Below are 23,270 nucleotides of genomic sequence, written 5' to 3'. Positions count from 1 at the left end.
GGACGAAACCCTAGATATACACGCAGCTAACAGCACTTCCCAGTCTCCACATCAGCTGGGCTGGTAAACAGCCTTCCTTCTCCCCGGAGTGTCTCAACAACAGAAGCAAAACTGCACTCTCCCCACTTCTTCTCCCAGAGAATTCCGTGTTATATGATAACAATCATATAAAAAGTTATTTGTGAACAGCTCAATCTCAGTCTGCCATCTAGGGGAAGGCATGAAAAAGAGAAAAAATCTTAAGCAAACAGCCAACTGCTTGCTGAGCTGGCTGCCGGGAAAAGATCTAAAGTTTCTTACAGTAAACAAAACTTGCCTCGGTCTTCCTTATTGAGCATAAATTCCCTCTGGCCTAACTTCACCCTTCATGTATAAACATCTCCACAAAATACTTCACCTCGTGTATTTCATTTGTACCTATTTAATATACCATTTCACACCTCACAAACTTTTAAGTGCACTTGACATGTTAATTTCTTCTTGAATTCTATGTGCTGATATTTTCTGCTCTACTCCAATTTTTAGTACTATTTCAATATTTGCTTGAGCAATACATTTTATTTAGAACTTTGAAATGATTATTCTTCAGTTATAGTTTCTTTTTTTTTTAATTCACTTTTTTGAGAGAGCTGGAGAAATTCAAATTACTGTAATGGCAAGCTAAATTTGTACCTAGTCCATTAAAGCAAATTACTACAGGAAATCAAACTATAAAAGATAACGAATGAGGACAAAGACTACTAAGTTATAAATCAAGTGTGGGTTTCTGATTATATTATCCCATGGGACAGAGGTGAGCAAACTACGGCCCGGGGGCCACATCCGGCCCTTCAAATGTTTTAATCCAGCCGTTGAGCTCGTGCCGGGGAGTAGGGTCCAGTGCTTGCCCCGCTCCAGCAGGGGAGCGGGGTCGGGGGCTTGCCCTGATCGGTGCGTGCTGTGACTCTGCACAGCTCCCAGAAGCAGCGGCATATCCCCCCTCCGGCTCCTACATGTAGGAGCAGCCAGGGGGGCTCCACACGCTGCCTCCACCCCAAGTGTTGCCTCTGCAGCTCCCATTGGCTGGGAACTGCGGCCAAGGGGAGCTGCAGGGGTAGTGCTCTGAGCACACAGAACCTCCAGGCTGCACTGCCACGTAGGAGCCGGAAGGGGGATATGCTGCTGCTTCTGGGAGCTACTTGAGGTAAGTGCCATCCAGAACCTGCATCCCTAACCCCCTTCCCGTGCCCCAACCGCCTGCCCCAGCCCAGAGTCTCCTCCCGCACCCTGAACTCCTCATTTCTGGCCCCACCCCAGAGCCCGCACCGCCAGCCAGAGCCCTCACCCCCTCCCACACTGCAACCCCCAATTTTGTGAGCATTCATGGCCCGCCATACAATTTCCATACCCGGATGTGGCCCTCAGGCCAAAAAGTTTGCCACCCCTGCCATGGGATGAAATCAAGTTGCCAGGAATATATCAGGAGACCACAAAAGATATGAATTTTGGTACTGTATTTCATCTACAACTGTAGCCTAACTTCTGAAGGAAAATGAAAACATTGCAGGAATGTTTTTGAGACCAACCAATCCATTGTAACGGGGATGGGGAGTGCGTCATGGAATATATATACCTGCAACAAATCTCAGAGCCACAGTTAATGTAGTAAATAATTGTTTCATCTTATTCTTCTTAAGTGCTTGTATACGTTTATATTCCAATGAGATTCCCAAGCAGTTCTCTTTTGGAGATGGAAACTCACTGAGGTCTATTTAAACTGCAACTGAAGAACTGTTGTTTCAAAGTTGGCCTCAGCTCTGGATGCTTTCACTATGGCATAAAGTTGAGTGAACGTATGGATGTAGCAACTCTATAAATGTCCACGAGGAGAATGCTCCTCAGAAGGGCCACAGCGGCAGCCTGGGCTCCAGTTTAATGCACAATAATACTTGGTGTCACATTTTAACAACTCATAATAAGTACAGATACAGGAAGAGATCCAGTTAGAAATCCTCTGGGCTGAAGTGGCCTGACTTATCATTCTTTCCGTTTAAACTACAAAAAGTCTTGTTTGCTCTCTATAAAATGAGAGCACCATATGGACATTTGAGAGTGCAGCTTTTCCTCATCCTTGTTAGTATGTGGTTTCAGAAAAAGTATCACTAGTGATATAACCACATTTAAGTGGAATTTCAAAACCATCTTTAACCGGAATTTTGGATGAGGTTCTAATGAGACCTTATCTTCATAGATAGGCTTGGAAGGATTAGATTTTTATCAGTAATTGTTGGTAAATGTTCATTTCACCGTACATACAAACCAGTGCAAAACCCTTTCCATCGATAATGACAGAAATTTACAGATCGACAGAAAAAGAAAAATGATGCTTGAGAACTTAGAGTTTGATTTAAGGAGATTTACTTTATATATTTAAACATGTGATACTGCCAACGTGTGTGTTAATGGTTACAATGCTTTAAATTTTTGAATCTACTATTAAATAGTTATTGTCCCCGGCCCCAGAATTTCCCTCAATCATGAAAATTTAAATAGATACAAATGGGGGGGGGAGTGTAAACATCTAGATTATCTGTCAATTACATATAAAAAACCCCGACAAATTCTGCCAAGACTACTTATAGAAGACAGTATATGGAAGTCCTGCCATTAGAGCCTTTAATTGTCTCACTCTCTTTGGTGATGTTATTGCAACTAGAAATGCTGTCTTCGCTAATAAGTGAGAAAGGCAGCAATATGCCAGCGGTTCAAAGGGGAATCCCATAAGGCCTGTGAGGACTAAGTTAAAGTCCCAGAGAGGGACTGGTTCTCTTGTTGATGGATCAAACTCTTATTAGGCCTTTTAGAAGTCTTCCTACTACAGGGATGAAGAAAACAGAACATCCCTGAATAGGAGGGTGAATGGTGGAGTTAGCTTGCTGAAAGTTGACCTTGCAGCTCACTGATAGGCCCAAATTCTTTAGTTCCAGTAGGTATTCCAACACCTCTTGTATCTGCGCTTTGGATGGAGACAGTTGATGATGCCAGGCCTACACTGAAAACCTCTTCCAATTAGCCAGATAAGTCTTTCTGGTAGAGTCCTTCCTCCTGTTAATAAGAATATTTTGAACTTTATGCAAACAGTTTCTTTCTGATAAATTTAGCCACTCTGCATCCCTGCTGTGAGGTGGATACTGCAAGGATTGGGGTACAAAATCTGACCAGGTCTCAGCAATTGCGTCCAGGAATAAAGATAAGGTTATGGGAGGCTGCACTGACATAAGAACAACCAAAGATCCATCTAGCCCAGTATCCTGTATTCCAACAGTGGCAATGCCAGGTGACCAGAGGGAATGAACGGAACAGGTAATCACCAAGTGATCCATCCCCGTCTCCCATTCCCAGCTTCCAGGAACCAAAAGAAAACACTAACCCAGGAACCTATCCTTGCAACAAAGCCCGATGCCAACTCTGTCCACATATTTATTCAACTTACACCATCACAGGACCCAATCACATTAGCCACGCCATCAGGGGCTCATTCACCTGCACATCTACCAATGTGATATATGCCATCATATGCCAGCAATGCCCCTCTCCCATGTACATTGGCCAAACTGGACAGTCTCTACACAAAAGAATAAATGGACACAAATCTGACATCAGGAATCATAACATTCAAAAACCGGTAGGAGAACACTTCAACCTCTCTGGCCACTCAGTAACAGACTTAAAGGTGGCAATTTTGCAACAGAAAAGCTTCAAAAACAGACTCCAACAAGAAACTACTGAGCTTGAATTAATATGCAAACTAGATACCATTAACTTGGGTTTGAATAGAGACTGGGAGTGGCTGGGTCATTACACATATTGAATCTATTTCCCCATGTTAAGTATCCTCACACTTTCTTGTCAACTGTCTAAATGGGCCATCTTGATTATCACTACAAAAGTTTTTTTCTCCTGCTGATAATAGCTCATCTTAATTAATTAGCCTCTTACTCTACCTTTTCATGTTCTCTGTATGTGTGTGTGTGTGTATATAATTTATTTGAGCATAAGCTTTCATGGGTTACAGTCCACTTCATCGGATGCATAGAATGGAACATATATATAAAAATAAAAGCTTCTTACTATATGTTCCATTCTATGCATCCGATGAAGTGGACTGTAACCCATGAAAGCTTATGCTCAAATAAATTTGTTAGTCTCTAAGGTGCCACAAGTACTCCTTTTTTTAAAAAAAAGCACTGTGTACTGGTAGTAGCAATAGTACTGGTAGTAGAAATTTTATATTTTCCGTGGCTTAATTGACTGACCACATGAAAATGGGCATCCTGTAGCCCAAGAGCAGTGTACCAGTCATTCAGATCTTGGGATGGGATGATGATGCCAGCAGGTTTGCCTGGTGCCCTCAAATGTGACAGTCTCACTGGTACGAAGGTGGATACTGAAACCACTGTTTGCTGTGGGACCTGTTGGGCCACAAGCAGAAGAGTGTCTGGGACCAGTGAACACAATATATCTTTGGCTGCTATGCAGGCCCAAGGAGAAGACAGTACTGATAGGAGCGGTACAATAGTCGATTTGTGCCAACAGTGAAACTGGACACAGCATCGGTACCAGGGCTGTCAGTACTGGAGGAAGAGATGGAATAGTCGGGGCTGGCCTCATTGGTACTGACCACCTCGGTAGCAGAGTCATTGATACCACTGTATACTGAATCCCTGGAAACAGTACCTGAATTAGTGACACCTGTCCCCTTTAATCAGCCAGATTGGTACCTAACAGCTTATAAGGCAAGTTTTCACTTCTTGCTGAAGCATGATGTTCAGAGCCAATGGTTCTTGAGGAGCCTTTCTTCGGTCTTGAGCCGCCCTTATGCTCTGAAGAGCTAGAAGTCTTAAGGGCTTTAGATGAAGGTCCAGGAATGGATTGCTGCCTCTACTCTCTGGAATTTTAATGGGGCTTCCTCCTTCTGTCAGAGGCAGAGTCTTTCGGTGACAGAACAGCAACTGAAGATGAGGTAGCTGCAGGAATGCTTCTGGAGGAGGCATAATCAGAATGATCAGCCCTGGGCATACCAGGATCAGAGCTCAGGCCATCAACCTCTTCATGACGTACATCATAAGTCAGGACTCTCCAGCTCTTTCAGGTTCTTTTCCAAATCAACTCAATACAGCACAACTAGAACTAACAGATTAGACGCCTAGTGTGTCTGTCATTTAGTGACATTACTGCCTCACATGTCAAGCAATTTTGAAATCTGAGGATTTACGTACCAACACAACTAATCTGTACAGGAGTGTGGTGGAGCGGTAGGTAGATGGAGGGTTAAAGCAGCCCGCAAGGAGGCTACGCAAAACCCAACCAATGGGAGGAGAGCTTGTAGAGAGCCAATCAGGAGAAGGCTTGTTGGAGCAGCGAATCAGGGCCAGGGAAGGCCATATAAGAAGGGCTGCTCAACAGAGCAGGGACAGTCTCGCCCTGGAGTGCTGCCTTAGAGGAGTACCTTAGATAGAGCAGTGCTCGGCAGGGTGAGGGAAGCAATAGGGAGCTCCAGCCTGAGGACTGCCAGACTGAGGCCCCGATACAAAGAGCCAGGAAGGTGCTAGGGCTACCAGGAATGGCCCAGGGAAACAGGCGGCGGGAGTTGGAGCAGCATAACGTGGCTGCCGGCTATAGGGTCCCTGGGTCGGGGCCTGGAGCAGCAGGCAGGCCCGGGCTCCCCTTTCCTCTTTCCCCCCACTTGCCACAGAGGGGGTGGCTGGTATTCGGACTGCAGTTTACCCCTTGAGGTGAGGGGCTAGACCGAAGGCTGCAATAGGCCACAGCAGCAAGTGGATGGACTAGAGACAGCCAGTTCCGCCGGAATGGGGGATAAAGTGGAGTGAGGCACAGCCAGAGGGCCGTGCCCAGAAGAGGACACCGCGGTCCAGGGAGCGACGCGGCTCTTAGAGGTGGAGCAGAAGTGATGATGGCGAGATACCACTAGAGGAAGGTGCACCGGCCACCAAGAGCTAATTCCCAGCATACCCAGCAGGAGGCGCTGAGGTGGTGAGACCCACCCTGTCACAAGGATTACCACCACAAGAGACAAATGAAAGAAAATAGCCTCCTCTTGAAAGAGAACAAAATAAGCTCTTACTGAAAACTAATACTAAACTACCTATCTACTACCATGCTAAGCACTAGCTATTTACAAAAAAGCTGCTGATAAGCAAGGCAATAAATTGTGAGCTAAGAGGCATCACTGGAAGCGCCATCGAAGAAGGAACTGAGAGGCAGCTGGAGCAGCCCTGCTCTTTGTTCCCACAGTTGGAGGCACAGTGATACTCAGGGCGCATGCACGGCTCCACACAGTACTGATGACTAAAAGTCTCTGGTTTGAATGCACCAGGCACACATACCCCAACAGTGGAACATATGTGTACAAGCACTCAAAGGACAACCAGAGTTTGTTAAAATACTAAATTAGCTTCTGACAGAAGTGACATCTTCTGCAGGTGCAGAGAGACTATTTTCTTTATTTCAGCTCATTCAACAAATTCAGAGCTAAATGATTAGTTCATTCAAAGTTAAGAAACTGACAGGGAATTGAAAAAGCAGCAAAGCTTGTTCTCCTCTTCCTTTCTTGAATTAAAAACTGTGTATGGGAGGATGAGATATACTAGTTCTAAAATCTTGAATGACATGATGACCAATTCAATTCACTAACTACAGCGAATACTTCCTTTGTTTAATACATCAGGTTTTAAATGCAAAACCTGTTTTAATAAATTTATGTTTTTCTTATGTATCCAATACATTTAAAGGTAATTTTCAATAATAAAAAATGCTGTTCTATGCATTTTAATTGTATTACTATTTGCATCCAAATGCAGCTTAACACAAATCATGAGTAAAAAATGAATCCTATACTAAATAAGAAATTCACATTTTCTAAAAAAGTGTAAAAATCAAGAATCTGAATAAAAGAATCTTAAGCTACAAACTGCTTAAATAGATGAGCATAGACACAGTTTATCCTCCTTGTTAGCAAACAGTACCAAACTTAGAGTAAAACCTATACAGTAAAAGCTGTGTTACTCAGCAAAGCTCTATAAACCGGCATTTCTGATCTTCACTGAAAGTCCGGTTTATAGTCCAGTTGGCGCAGGGATGGCAGGCTCCCTACCTGGCTCCCTGGAAGCGGTGACATGTCCCTGCTGCTCCTAGGCAGAGAAATGGCCATGAGGAGTTCGGAGCACAGAGTGTGGGAACCTCAGCCAATCATAGCTGCGGGGGCAGCGCCTGCGGACACAGGCAGCGCGCAGAGCCGCTTAGCTGCGCCTCCGCCTAGGAGCAGCAGGGACAGGCTGCTGCTTGCGGGGAGCCTCCCGAGGTGAGCACAACCTGGATCTGGCACCCCGCAACCTCTCCCATGCCCCAGCCCTGAGCCCCCTCCTACAACCAAACTCCCTCCCTCTTAGTTAACCAGAATTGTTGACTTACTGGCACCCCCCATTCCCCCAACATAAGAAAGCTTTTCCTGCATTTAGTTACAAGTCAACAAGTTCTAATGGTTACCAACCAATGAGAATGAGCTTTTCTTTAGGAGAAAAAAAAAGTAAATGAAAAACAAGATTAAAGTTGATCATTTAAATCAAATTTTCTAGCTTGTTGATTTAAATCATGATTTAAATTAGTGGCTCTCAACCTTTCCAGACTACTGTACCACATTTAGGAATCTGTGTTGTCTTGCATAGCCCCAAGTTTCACCTCACTTAAAAACTACTTACTTACAAAATCAGACATAAAAATACAAAAAATTGTCACAGCATACTTTTACTGAAAAACTGCTTGCTTTCTCATTTTTACCATATAATTATAAAATAAATCAATTGGAATATAAATACTATACTTACATTTCAGTGTATAGTATAAAGAGCAGTATGACCAAGTCATTGTATGAAATTTTAGTTTGTACCAACTTTGCTAGTGCTTTTTATATAGCCTGTTATAAAATGAGGCAAATATCTAGATGAGTTGATGTACCCCCTGGAAGACCTCCAGTTGAGTACAACTGATTTAAATCAATCCACCCTTTATGAGGTAGAAAGGCTTTACTGACCATTAGTAACTCATCTTCAAATGTATTGCCTCTATAGCACCACCCATTAAGAGTGCCTACCCACATGGCCTCAGAAACAATTTTGAGTAGTAGGCTGCAGTTACGAGTTCCAAGGGCATAAATACTTTGCCTCCTCTAACCGCCCTTCAGTTACTCTCTACCTCAAGAAGTCTTACTTGGAGCTGGGCCTTGAAGTTATGTTAACAGAGGGTGACTGTGGCTCTGAGATGGCAATACATTCAGAGTATAAGAATTACCTCTAATAAGTTAACAACCTTCTGTAGTTTCATGACACTGCCTCCACAGAGCCCTACTGTAGAAGACTAGCTAACCATGACATCCCTTAAAATGCAAGCTTGTTCAACAGCAACTGAAGCATTGTCCTTCTCAAACCAGAGTCTGCTGTTGACAAAATGTCAAGGGAGTAAGTTGAGAACAGAACTCCACATATATCAGCCCTAAAATAGTTTCCATGAGTGCTCAAGTTGGCAACAGAGAGGAACTGATGGATGGTTAGAAGGAGTACAGCAATTATACTCTTGGTCCATAGAATGTAGGGCTATAGGGAGATGTGTGTGGACCTCCTAATGCTAACTACTGATCAAAAAGGTTTTATGGCCAGCCATGTGGTTCCTACAGTGGGGCTCTGTGGAGGCAATGTCATGAAGAACTATGTTTTTGTAATGTCTATATTTAGATTGTTTGGGGACCTGGGAAACGAAAAGATCAGTTTTACCAAGGGGCAGGCTAAAGGAAGATCTCTGTATTCAAGTGTGTTACCAGAAGGGCGTTCAGGGACAGTCACAGGGAGTAGCCACAGAATTACTGGGAGTCCACTCAAAATACAGAAGCTCTGAATGGGAGGCAGTCAGCAGAGAGGGGTTGAGGTGCAGGATGGACTCTGCCCCTTCTTCAGGGCTGAATGCTGCCCTTCCCAAGTGGGGTGCATCACAAGTGAAAGCTTGCTGTTGTCTCTTGTGAAGTTACCAGCAGGCAAAGGGAATTGGCTCAGGAGAAAGGCATATTCCTGTAGGGAACCCAGAGACAGAGAGAATGAGCCTCTCTCTGATGTTTATTTAACATCATACAGTCAATTCTATGATCCCAACTGATGTGAGGTAATAAGGTCTATATAGCAACTACTTAGCTCCAGTATGTAATCATGTGCTTGTTCTGCCTGCTTCAGGAAGGATAAGGAACAAGGCAGCTAAAACGAAGTGTTTGAAAATTAGTATTGTTCTCCCGTCCACCAAGGCTGAGGAAAGAGGAAGATTTTGATGTGAGGAAGAGCAAATAGGACTTGGTTCTGGGAAGGAAAAGGGCTTCAAATCTGGGGCTGAGACAAAAACACTGCTTGGATCTATATTAAGGGAAGAAGACATGCGCGTTAGGTAGAACAGATATTTCTATTCAGAGCAGGGTGCTCAGCTTTGGAAAGAGACTGGAAAACAGAACATTGGGGAATCTGGTTGAGCTGGTGGGAACCAAAACTTCTGGTGAATCTAGGCACTAGTTATTCTTAGGGCTTATGTACACAAACATTTAGTTTGTGGCAAGTTTGGGTGTGAACCTACCCCACACTAGCCTGCCATACACTAACTGTTCACATGGACTCTGTTGATGCACACTAACAGTTCATTAATGTGCTTTAGTCTACTCCCGTTTCAAAGCAGCAGGCTAGAATGAGGTAGATTCACACCCCAGCATGTCACAAACTAAATGTGTGTGTAGACAAGCCCTTGAGTTTTACCTCAAAACTCTAACAGAACATAACTAAAATATTTCTAAGAACAAAATCTGTTTTTAATTATCAAAATTATAATAATCTTTTAGCATGCACCACGTAGGAGCTGACAACAACATTAACAAACTAGGGAAATGCAACCTAGATGGAGATACCATAAGATGGGTGCAAAACTGGTTGGAAAACCATTCCCAGAGAGTAGTTATCAGTGGTTCACAATCATACTGGAAGGGCATAACGAGTGGGGTCCTGTAAGGGATAAGTTCAATATCTTCATCAATGATTTAGATAATGGCATAGAGAGTACACTTATAACATTTTTGGACGATACCAAGCTGGGAGGGGTTGCAAGTGCTTTGGAGGATAGGATTAAAATCAAAATGATCTGGACAAACTGGAGAAATAGTCTGAAGCAAATAGGATGAAATTCAGTAGGGACAAAAATGCAAAGTACTCCTGTGGTTGGGCGGCTTCCCCACACAGGGAGAAGAAGGGGTTAAAAGCAGCACCAGGGAGGCTGCGTAGAACCCACAAATCAGGAAAGGGCTTATCGAGCCCACCAATAGGGGAAGGCTTGCTGGAGCAGCCAATCAGGGCCGGCGAGGGCCATATATGAAGAGCTGCTTAGGACAGCAGTAGGCAATATCTCCCTGGAAGGCAAAGGTGGAGGACTGGCTGCCTGAAGAAGTGCCATAGATAGAGTAGTGCTGGGCAGGAGCAACAGAGTGTGAGGGTGAGCTGCTGGCTGACCACTGCCAAGCTGGGGCCTTGCTACAAGGGCTGAGAGGGTGCCAGGGCTATGGGGGAAGTGGCCCAGGGAAAATAGGCAGCAGGTTGGAGGAGGACAGTAGGTGACTGTCGGCTATAGGGTCCCTGGGCCGGGATCCAGAGTAGCAGGCGGGCCTGGGTCCCCCTGACCTCACTTGCCAACGAGGAGAGTGGCTCGTATCCAGAATGCAGTTTGCCCCTGAGGCAAAGGGCTGGACCTTGGACTGCAGTTGGCCACTGAGGCAAGTGGTGGGACTAAGGACTGCCAGTCCCCACATCTGCCAGTCCCCACATCTTTCCCTATTCCCTAGCCATGCAGGAAACTGCCTTCACCAAAAGACCAAGTGCAGCTTTATTCTATTCTTCCGTATATTTCTACATTACACCACACTATTGAGATTTCAGCCTCAATGTCTAACTGGGATAATTTGAACACTATTAAGGAAAAACAATATAAGAACAATTTAAAGTCAAAGTAACTTTTTAAAATTATGATCCAAACCTTGGTCACTTTACTCAAGTGTGATAGCCCACTGATTTCAGTGAGAGAACTGGTATGAATAAAGTGAGCAATATTTGGCCCATTCTTTGTTTCCCCTTCTAGTATATTCTAGAATAGTCTCTTTTGCTTGGTCATTCTACAAATCCGGGGGGGGGGGGGTTATATATGCGCCCTATGCTGGAAAAAACTGGAGGGCAAGGAAGGCTTCTAACCTTTCATCTTTCCAACTTTTATTTTTGGTTTTCTAATTTCTCCTGTGATTAAAAAAATCTCTGTAAATATTTTCCTCAAATTTTGCATTAATTTTCCTGGTTTTCTACTAGTGATCTTTGCACATATTCTTTGCAAAATTCGTTAACTTTACCAGGAAGCTTCAGATAAATGATCAGCACTATTGATAAAGATCTTACATTAGTAAGACACCTTACATTCTGATGGATCAAAAAGTTCTATAGAAAGTTAACTTACTGATATGAAAGCTATTCACCTGGATCATTTCATCCACAACTTAAATTTCAGCCATTCTTGGGGTGAAACTTGAACAACTATGTAAGAGTGTATTACACATTACATACTATTTAGAACAGGAAATGTGGCATAATTTCAATTGCAACTACAGACGGAATTTAAGTAAACCAAATGTAATTACAAGACTTGTCACATGATCAGGACACTGTGTTAATACTTCTGCTGTTACAAAGAGTGTCATAGGGGCCTTTAGTAACAACAAAGAGCAGTCAGCCTTTGTTTTGGTCTCACTTGAAAGATGGAACCATGAACAGCACAGAGACCCTTTAACACTTTGCAGGGTTATATGTTTAGCCTTAACTCACAAGGAAGAGCGTCATCTGAGGATCTGATCCAAATACCATTGACTTAAACGCACTGTGGATAAGACCCTAACTCATCAAGACTGCTTTCTGCAGTATCATGATGTTCCTTGAAAACATCAGTCTAAAATGGTAAAACAGGTCAATCTTGATTAGCTTCAGAGAGAGCTGACAGGATAATACCATAAGGTGGGTATGAATGACTACTCTGAAGTTAAACAATGTATAGAGCTCAATCAAAGTGAAAATTATCTTGAATTAACATGTATTTAATGTGTATGATTTGTAAATTTATCACATACCACAACAATCAGGACAATCTGGATGTATCAGAGTATTTATTCCATATCCTGGATAGCAGCGATTAACCCATACCATTTGCAGAGTACCTTCAATATAGTATATTTCAGGTAAGGGTTCAGAACGTTTCCCCAGCACTTCCACTTGTTGGTTAAAAAATCTCTCTATAAGGTTTTTTGCCTAAAGTAAAACAAAAAGATGTTGTTAAATCCTCCATTCAAAAATAAGTAAAATTAGTTTGTTTTTTTCCTAGTGTACTTAAGGTGGGAGAGGTCTTAGGGTACAGGATCTGGGAGATGTATTACTGTCATTATTGATCTTTGCTGATGGGGGGGATAGAGCTGGCTGGCTAGTCTATCCTATTTTAAATTCAGACTACTATAACAGTGAATTTTAATTTCCAGGAAGTGGTCAGAGCTTTGGCAGGCACTAATAGCTGTCACGAGTCAGCAAAAGTAAAGAGTACCAGCAAAAACATTCCAAAAATGAGTGACAGTTTTTCCTATATTATAATAGGGATTTCTATGATGCAGCATCAGCAAAATAGACTCATGGGTCTTCCATCTGCACAACTACTGACATACAGGATGAATCACACTTCAAATGCTCTTCTCACCAATGACAGGTCATCTGTTCAAGACGCAGACAATGCAAGCATCTCCCCAGAATAAAGCAAACTACAAAAAATTATGCTATTGTAACCTGTAAGCTATTGTCAAATATAACATGGGAGATTATTCCCATTGCTGGAGTGGTTTCGCAGCAATCCAATTCTAGGTAACAAATTATTTTTTTCTCTTAATGCATCAATTTTAGCACTGAAAAACAGGTGGAACTCCATGGTCCATAAGCTCAAAGTGAGCCCTTCTTCAGTGCCGGGAGGAGGGGTTACTTAACTGAACAGTAAGTGATGTTCTTCAAGGTGTGTGGTCTGTATTTGTATTTCACAGCTGGTGGTTACACATCTAGAGCATATGCACCAGAGATCTTTCTAGTCAGCACTATCTGCTGGGGTGACACATGCTCCATTCACATCCTTGTGTGCGCAGGTGAAGGTAAAAAAAGGTATACCTCAGTTCCTTCACCACCTCAAAAGCCTGTTGTCTGAAGACTCTGAAGTAGGGATGGTGGATGGGTCATGGAATATGTATACTGACTACACATCTTGAAAGACATACAGATAAGTAAAGAATGGTTAGTTTGTACAGTACATAAGAACGGCCCTACTGGGTCAGACCAAAGGTCCATCTAGCCCAGTATCCTGTCTTCCAACAGTGGCCAGTGCCAGGTGCCCCAGAGGGAATGAACAGAACAGGTAGTCTTCAAGTGATCCATCCCCTATCGCTCATTCCCAGCTTCTGGCAAACAGAGGCTAGGGACACCATTCCTGCCCATCCTGGCTAATAGCCATTGATGGATCTATCTTCCATGAATATATCTAGTTCTTTTTTGAACTTCACGGAGGAGAAGGGCGTGAGAAACCCTGCACTGATAAGCGGTATGCTCTGCTGAAGGAGCTGTCTGCTGCTGAAGCCTGCACCAAGGTGTAATGCTTTGCAAAGGCATGCACGGAGCCTCATGCTGCTGCTGCTCCTCAGATCTCTAGAAGAGGGATGTCCTGTAGTGAAGACACACAAACTGACTGGGCTCTGAGTGTGCTCTCACACCCTGTTGGGCAGGTGTATGAAGCAAAGCAGGATGGAACTCAGAATGACTGAATGGAGATAGCTTCTCCTGTCATACATTCAATGAAGGAGACAAATAGATAAGAGGATCTTAAGGGTTTTGTCCTCTATAGGTAGAAAGCCAAGGCTCGTCAAACATCCAGAAAATGGAGCTTCATGTCCTCTCTGGTGGCACATGGTTTCAGGTAAAAGGCAGGTAAGTGGATGGCCTTCTTCAGATAGTAATTCCAAGATCACCTTCCAAATGAACTTACGATGTAACCTTTGGGAAACTAACACTATGGAAGACTGTATATGGAGGGTCGGCCATAAGGGCTTCCAGCTTTCCTACTCTTTGCTGAGGTCACTGTAACAAAGGCGGCAACTTTCACAGACAGATGACTGGAGGAACATGAGGCCAAGGGTTCACATGGAGGATTCATTCAGGCACAAAGATTATATTGAAGTCCCATATCAGCACAGGTTTCAGCACCGAAGGAAAGATTCTGACAAGGCCCTTCAAAAATCTCTCTGTAACCAGAGAGATAAAAATTGTATAGTTGTCCACCGGTAGGTGAAAAGCACTAAGTGCTGCCAACTGCACTCGTAAGAAGCTGAGTGACAATCCCAACATTTTCAGAGGGGAGAGAGACGCAAATATAGCTGAAATCTCAGAACCTTCTGGGGATAACTGTCAATGCTGGCACTGTATAGAAAAATTTCTTCCATTTTGCTGTATAGCATTTCTCCGTAGAGTCTCTTCTGCTGTTGCTAAGGTCTGACTATAGAGCAGCAGAACACAATTGCTCTAAGTCTGTTGTCCACCCAAATACCAATCTGCCAGCTGGAGAGCTGCTGGGTTGGGGTGGTAGAACATGGTTTTGTCCTGGCTTAAGAGGTCTGATGACGTTTGAAAGCAGATGGTGCACAGTCATCTGGAGAACGCCAGTGAACCAGAACTGTTTTAGCCACATAGGAGCTACCAGGGTTACTGTCACTTTGTGCTGTCTAATCTTTCTCAAGACTTGCAGTAAGACTGGATGAGTGGAAATGTACATTACTGTTTGGGACAAAAAAATATATCTTCTTTGGAATTCTGGCCTTGGGCTATTAGGAGCAGCAGGACAGGCATTTCTTGTTCTCATCAGACACAGAGATTTCACAACAAGGTCAACACAACACTGTTGAAAAATGCTCCACATCACCAAACTGTGTAGTTTCCACCTGTGTTCACTAGCGAAGTGTCTGCTGAGGCTGTCTGCCAGCTTTTTCTGCATCACAGCTAGGTTCTCCACCTCTGACCAACCAGTTATTTAGACAGGGGAATTTCTTAATGCCTATTTTTAGGAGATAGGCAGCTCTACCACCAAGCACTTGATAAATATCCCTGATGATGCAGAAAGCCCAAATGGCAAAACCAAATGGCAAAATAGCATCAGCAATGATTGTTGTCTACAGTGAAACTCAGGTAGCATTTCTGGGCTGGAGGTATTGCAGTGTGAAAGTATGCATCCTGAAAGTTAAGGGCAGCATATCAGTCCTTCTGATACGGGAGATCAAAGTGAAAGATATCATCCTGAATCTGAACTTCTTGATGTAAACATTCAGGTCTCTGATGTCCAGTATTGGCCAGAGTTCCCCTTTCTTCTTCGGAATGAGAAAGTATCTTGAATAGAACCCTCTCCCTCTTTGACAGAGGAGCACCTCTTCTATTGCACTAAGAGCTACGCAGGATTGTGCCTCTCAATTGAGAGGGATCACCGAATACAGATGGGGAGGATGAGGTGGGTAGCAGGATAAGAAAGGAACTGTATCATATAGACGATCTCTATCCACATTCAACACCCCAAGATTTGAGATGATGTTGGACCAGGTGTGATGGAAATGAACCTGATGGTTGCCAAGGAAGGGAAGCGGGGAGATATCCGAGGCTCAGAAACAAGACATACGCTGTTGTTGGACACAAAATCAAATTTTCTGCCTTGGGGAAGCAGGAGAGTGCTGGAACAGAGTGGCAGTTGCACCCAAGGACTTCCTTCTTGAAAACCTTTGCCTCCTTCTAGTGTGCTCAGGTGGCCTATATTAGTAGCAAGGAGGCTGTCTCTGATGCAGTGGAAGCACAGTGTGCCTGAACTGCAGTTGTTTGAAGGCCGGGCGTAGACCACTAAGGATCTGAAGATAGCACTTGAGTCCCTGAGGGTTCTGATGGCCTCATCAGTCTTGTAGAACAAAGAGCATCCCTCAGAAGGTAGATCTTCAACCATGGACTGCTGCTTCTTAAGTATCCTGGATGAGGACAGCCACAATGAGTGATGCATCATAACTGTTGTCATCATTGCCCTGGAGGTCATATCTACAGTACCCAATGCTGCCTATGCTAGGATAGCTTGGAATTTACTCTTGTGATAGTTTGTCAATAAAGCATTGCATGGTACACCAGCTGAAGTGGTGGTACTTTACTCAGACTGCTTGACAGTGTAAGGACCTGGGGAGTAGAATCCTGGCCTGTAGAGCATGGAGCAACTAATATTCTCACAATGCCACCAGAAGGCCTTGTTAAGGCATAGCCAGGGAGCACTGTGGAGAATAGACGCTTCAGGAAGGACGCCCTGTTGTTTTTGCTGATACAGACTAACACGACTACCCCTCTGAAACATGTTCTGGTGGTTAGCCTACTTACCTGGGATGTTGGTTCAAGTCCCTGGTCTGCATCAGGCAAGAGGAGGAATTTGAAACTGGGTCTCCCACATCCCTGCTGAGTGCCCTAACCACCATGCTATTGGCTTCTGTCTCTCTTTCTCTCTAACAACGCTGAAAGCAGCCAAAACCACTTGGACAAACCTAGGACAAGGGCCACGATAGCAGATGACCTGGTTCAGATGCCAAATTCTAGAAAGAGTTTAACACCTGAGCCTCCCAAGAAGAGGGAGATACCTATCTCTGGGCCATCAGCCAGGTACAGAAGGCCTACATTAATGAGAATGACACATCTAAATATCCTTGAGGATCTGGGCCTAAGCCACACACTTTCTTCAGCATTTCAGTCATGGCCAACTTACAGAGCTACCTGCTCAGCTTGTTGGCTTCTGAGGATCCCTTCCCTAGACAGCTAACTGTATCCATGCATTGTGGGCACCTAACTAAGGGCTTTAGATTCCAGTAAGCAGCAGGCCACCTCGGGGTTAACACTGCAACACTGAACAGAGCAACCCCTACATACCTTTGTGGATCTGGGCCTAAGTGCCAACAGTCTAGATCCTCAGTGGAATTTGGACACCTAACTCCTAATGAAGTCAATGAGATCTGGGCTCCAGGCACTTTGAAAAATTTTACCTTAGGCACCATTATGGGTTGTCTTACAAAAGGAGATAAATATTGGGTTGTGCTCCCCTCACCTTTTTGTTGTTGTTGTTGTTTTCTAGTGATGCATAAATGAACTAACGACTTCTTTTAAAATTTTGGTTTTTTACCATAAGAATTATCAGGAATGCCAAGTCTAGCATTTCTTGGTTTTGCTGAAGGACTCATTTGAGAACTTGGATATGGACTACAAGTTCTTTCAGCACTCACTTGAAGAGCTAGAGGATTTGAATTTCTAACAAAGATATTTTTCTCCAAGTGTTTCTCAGGCATTTTGGATAAACAGATGTTAAAAGTCTGGGGGCGGGGAGGGATCCTCAGACAGTGTAAATTGGCACAGATTCGTTGTCCAAAGAGTTTCTTGAACAATCTGAATGATTAAACCATCTCGAGCTTGTTTCATTTGCTTGTTTTTTCTGATATTATTAATCCTACCAGTTCTCCAGTCATCCACAAAATCTTCTGGGGAAAAAAGTGGATAGATACACCCAAATTTCTAATATATTAAGATTTTTTTCTGTTTATGTCAATGATACAAAAATGCACAAATTCATTTTTCCTTTTGTCAGATTAAGTGAAAATCTCAAATAACTGAATTTTGAAGGTTAGTTTGATAAAACCTGTTCTGGAATCAAAAAAACTAAAAAATATTTGTCTTCTTTGTCTTTGTCAAATATTTGTCTTTGAAATGTAGTTTAATAGTCCACAGGTCTGAAAAATGTCCTCTCCATCTTATAAATAATACATTAAGTAAGGCAATATTTAACTTTTTCTATTTTACTGTAGCACTTTACTTTTTAAAGTCATGGTAAGCCACACACCAACATCAGGGTTACTTTCAAATAACGTAAAGACATGCTTTGTTGCAAACTATGGTTAGATTTATAACCATACAAACCTCTTTTGATTGTTTTACTACTATTCACACTCAATATCTTACTTTTGTGTAATTATCTCAACACCTGATATCAAACAGCTCAAGCCTGTTCTCCAAATAAAGCACAATGCAATTCACCCTTTTCACGTGGCAAACCAAAAATTAAACAATATTAATAGGTGATAAATTACATGTAAGTGCTCACTGGTACATCCATTTGCACATACGTTAACGTTTTTAATTATTATACTCATTCTTTAGATCAATTTATTGGCTCTAGAAAGAGTTAAATAATTATTTTTGCTGGTCTTCGTGTTTTTTCATTTATCTACAGTACCTTCTTTAATCTTTTAGCAGTATCACAACTCTTTTGCTGACATGGATTGTTGGTTTTTTCTGTATCTAAAGAAGAAACTGTAACAAAACATACTTTACTTTACAAAGGAACAAATACACTGAAATCAACATTAAACTTGCTAATATCCCAAAAATATACTTTAAGATTTTCTTTTCAAATTTATAAAATTACATTTCTGATTATGCCTGAAGGAACTATACAGACAATATTTTTTGCATGTTCGGATGTCTGACTAGTATTACTGCCTTAAAGAAATAATCAGAATTTTGCTCTCATGAACATATAATTAGATCATGGTGCACTTAAATATTATTTGATATCTCCTTTTTAAAAAAAGTGTAATTGAAGGCAATACTTATTTGCAGATTTTGATCGCTAGGAAATTAGTAATCTTAGAAATCTACCAATGTTGTAAATATTCTAATTCTTTAAATTCAGATGAGTAATCCACTTGAAAATTATTTAACTACAGTGGCTGTTTAATTATGGTATAAGTCTTAATATATCACTTTTGGGTTGAGTGTGTGGCCAGACAGGAACTCCAAAAGCTCAAAGTTCTAATCAATTATTTCTGCAAGGACCATCTTGAGCTTCCCCTGAAGAAAAGCCATGATAATCCCTAGTGCTTCCAATGATCAGTTCCTTTCTAGTGAAAGACCAATAGTACAGTAGAATATAACAAGGATTACTTCATCAACTCTAGTTCTTCAAAAATGATTGCCTTATGGATCTACATTCTTGTGAAACATGTATGCTCCGTAGGTATAAGTGTCTAATGCCTAAGCCTGATTGCATAACAATGGATTGCAGCCCTAGCTACCACTCTGTTCCTTCCATTTTCGCAGGAATCCTTATACAACTCTGACATGAAGGATGGTGAGAAGCCTGGATCCAAACAGGCAAATGATTACACTCACGCAATCATCTGCCTGTACAGATCCCCATTCTTTGGAGATTAACAAGCACTAACAACTCAGTATGATGGAGGGCCAGAAGAAATATTAATTAAATAGAGATTGAAGTGCTCCTCTCCGCCCTTTTACATTAGAGTAAGCTGCCAAATGAAAAATATGAAATGTGTAAATGTATGAATTGAACTCCTTTTTCCAACAGCTTAACATCGCTCTGTAATGGAAATATTTCTGAAATACGCATTAGAAGCTGCTTAAATCTAGTAAAATATGTTCCAAGACACTGGTCACAACAGGTTTGTTTGCACATTTTGATCCCCTTAATCTCAGATAAGAGATCATACAGTCTGTGATTTTGATAAGCCTCAGATAGTCTAGGACAGGGGTTCTCAAACTTCATTGCCCCATGACCCCCTTCTGACAACAAAAATTACTACACAACCCCAGGACAGGGGACCGAAGCCTGAGCCCACCCAAGCACAGCTGCCTCGGGTGGGGGTGGGGGACAAAGCCAAAGCCTTAACTCCCACCAGCCTGGGTTGGGGGGCCAAAGCAGGAAGCCTGTAACCCTGGGCCCCACCGCCCAGGGCTGAAGCTCTTAGGCTTTGGCCCTGGGTGGTGGGGCTTGGGCTTTGGCCCCGGGCCCCAGCAAGTCTAACGCCAGTCCTAGTGACCCCATTAAAATGGGGTCACGCCCCGCCTTGTGGTCCCAACCCACAGTTTGAGAACCACTGTCTAGGAGACTTACATATTGTCTTAGTCCTATCTGCATAGTCTAGATAATAGCTAAGAACTCTCAATATCTAGGTTATATAATCTGAACTCCCCCCAGTAATGACACAGATTTAGAGGAGAAAAACAGCAAACTATTAATGACTGGTTTGGTGAAACATTTAGGGTTTGTTCTTTCAAATGCTTCATAAAGATGTTACAGCTACTGTGAATGGAGTCTTCAGGAGGAAAAGTAGTGCAGTCAGCATTCTGCAAGGACTTCCACATTGATCATTTTTTTAAAACAAGTTCAAATCCCAAGAATGAGGTGATTCATCAACAACAGAAATGAAACTGGAGAATTAAACAGAAATTTCAGCCTTCTGAGAGAATCCTTTCTACTTCAAAGTATTTCTCACCCTCCAAAAAGATCTGCTGCACCTGTAACTATAACCACAATCTAAGTTGCACAACAAAGCAGCAGACAAACCAACAAGCTCATTAATTTCAGTTCTAGGTGGAAGAATTAGTCTTGATGAGATGGCAAATTTGGGAAACAGAACAACAGAACAGGAGAGTTTCAATGCAAGAGCCAGGAAATCTGAGAAAATACAATGACATGCCACAGTTGCAGCTATTATGAACTCATGGACTTTGTCTTGTTTGATCGTTCTAATGATGGCAGAAGAGCTATTGGAAGGAAGTAATATAGAAACTCCTGATGCGAATCTAGTAGAAAGTCACCTATCAAAAATTTTGGACCTCTGCTACTCGTGTATGAAGACATTTTGCATTCTCTGTTGAGACACCAGGTTTATTTGTGCTGTTTCTCACACCTGAAAAAAATGAGTAGTTTACATTTAACACTGACATTTGACTGGAATAGACTACACAATGGATCCCTCTTGAAAACTGAGCTCTCAACAAGAAATCTGGGTAGAGACCAATACAGCTACCTTGACATCTTACATCTACTGACAGACACTTGATAAATATTCTTAAGGAAAAAGATGTAAAGGAAAATACCCTATATTGAGAGGAGTCTTCACCCAAGCCAAGGCTCATATAGTTTTTGATCAATAAGACAGATGAAAATATGAAAGTAGGCATCCTTTACATTGAAAGCCTAAACCTACTGAGTGAACTCTCTTCTTAGATCCAATATGCCTCTTATTTTCTCTTTTTTCCCCCAGGGGATAATAAAGAAACAAAAGAATGTGGATCTAGTCCAAAGTCTCAAATGGGACTTGGACTCAGTGATGCAGTGCCTAACTTTTAGGTCCCTGCTGCCTAAGGAATTCCACAGGCCTGGATTAGCTACCCAGGTTCCTTACACAATATAAGGGGAGTGTCAGGGGCCTAAGAATGGGATTCACAAAAGTCAGCATACTGAATAGAAAGCTACCTAAGCTAGCCAATAGCAAATTTTGGGGAGGGTGGCAGGGCCTAAGCACCACCCCTCAAAATGAGTTAGCCACCTAATTGGTGGCACGTCCCTCTGCTTGAGGTTCCCTCTGCTTGAACATTCTCCTAGAGTTAGAATAAACCAAGTTAGAATAAACCAAGGCAGCCCTTTCATGCAAAAAGTGGTGGTGGTGGGGCCTGTTGCCCTCCCTCCCCTGTGGTTAGTGCATTCACCCCAACTGGGGAAGACACAGATTCAAAGCCTCACTCAGCCTGCTGTTGAACAGGAACTTGAACATGGATCTCCCATACTCCAGGAGAGTACCGTAACTAGTCAGTCATTCTCTGTCTCCCTGACCCAATGAATATTTATGTATTTTACAAAAAGTGGGAGAGAGACTGAGCTTCACCCCAAAATACCACATAGCTCAGGGTTTAGAGAAAGGAAGATCTGGGTTTAAGTTTCTGCTCTACATTAGGAAGTATAGGGATTTGTATCCAGGCCTCTTACATCCTCTGTGAGTTCTAGTCAAGTGGTTAGAGGGGACACTACCACCATCTCCTCCTCCATGGACACATACTGGACCATGATGTGCAGATGATATAGGAGGGGAATGCCTAATTTGCAGATCCATTGGGACATAAGAGATTTTACACATATCCACCAGCAGAATGCTAGGTGCACAGGGACTTTAGGAGCCTACACGGTTAGGCAGCAGCTGCATGGGGGTTTTCAGAATCTAATTTTTTGCACCTTTGTGGATCTAGCCCTCTGAGTCTTATTTTCTTGTGAGACAGATTTGTAACAGTTAGGAAAGAGTCAGTGATGAGCTGCCAAAATCTTAACAACCGGTTCCCTATAAAAAGTTCTGATTTAAGGGATGTGCCACAGTATGTATTTTTTGTACCTTTCTCCATAAGAAGTGGCAATGCATTGAATCATTGGGAGTCATACTTAACAATAAAAAAAATTTTTTTACATGTTTATTACAATAGAAACAAAGTATTGCTTTATTAAATGCATATCAACATAATGAACGAGGCAAGTGCAACCCCTGTTAATAAAATAATAAACTAGACCGGGGTGGGCAAACTTTTTGACACGAGGGCCACATCGGGGTTGCAAAATTGTATCGGGGGCCGGGTAGAGAAGGCTGTGCCACCCCAAACAGCCTGTCCCAGCCCCCTATCTGACCCCCCACCCACTTCCTGCCCCCCTCAGAACCCACAACCCATCAACCCCCCCCCGCTCCTTGTCCCCTGACCACACCCTCCCGAGACGCCCCACCCTAACTGCCCACCAGGACCCCACCCCTACCCAACTTGCCCTGCTCCCTGTCCCTCTGACTGCCCCGACCCCATCCACCACCACCCCAACAGACCCCCGGAACTCTCAAGCCTACCCAACGTTCCCCACCCCATCTCCCGACCGCCCCCCCCAGAACCTCCGCCCCCTATCCAACCCCTCCTCCCAGCCCCGGCCCAACCCCCTTACTATGCTGCTCAAGGCAAGCGTGTATGGATGTCGCGTGGCCTGCTGGAGCTCACAGCCCCACCCCCCGTACCAGGCTGCTCAAAGTGGCTGGAGCTGCAGAGCTGCCCAGGAGTGGTCCAGAGCGCTGGCGCCAGCGGCACAGCACACTGAGGCTCTGTGAGAGGGGGGAAGCTATGGGAGGGACTGGGGGAGCCTCCCTAGCCGGGAGCTCAGGGAGCCGTAACAATTTTTAACAACCAGTTCTAAAACTTCTTCAA

At 43.2% G+C, this 23,270-nt stretch overlaps 1 protein-coding gene across 2 annotated transcripts in view; it reads right to left on the bottom strand.

Moving 5' to 3' along the window:
* The window catches only part of ZPBP (zona pellucida binding protein), a 66,931-nt gene that overhangs the window by 1,649 nt on the left and 42,012 nt on the right, over nt 1–23,270 (bottom strand). For both annotated transcript variants that reach the window (XM_074943223.1, XM_074943222.1), the window contains exons 6-7: nt 18,472–18,548; nt 12,236–12,413 (exon numbers count right to left, since the gene is read on the bottom strand). In XM_074943223.1, coding sequence (XP_074799324.1) covers nt 12,236–12,413; nt 18,472–18,548 — 255 coding nt within the window. The remainder of the gene's footprint in view (nt 1–12,235; nt 12,414–18,471; nt 18,549–23,270) is intronic.

The sequence above is a fragment of the Natator depressus genome, chromosome 2 (genome assembly GCF_965152275.1).
Source record: "Natator depressus isolate rNatDep1 chromosome 2, rNatDep2.hap1, whole genome shotgun sequence".
Lineage (NCBI taxonomy): Eukaryota > Metazoa > Chordata > Testudines > Cheloniidae > Natator > Natator depressus.
This window is presented reverse-complemented; position numbering and strand designations above follow the sequence as displayed.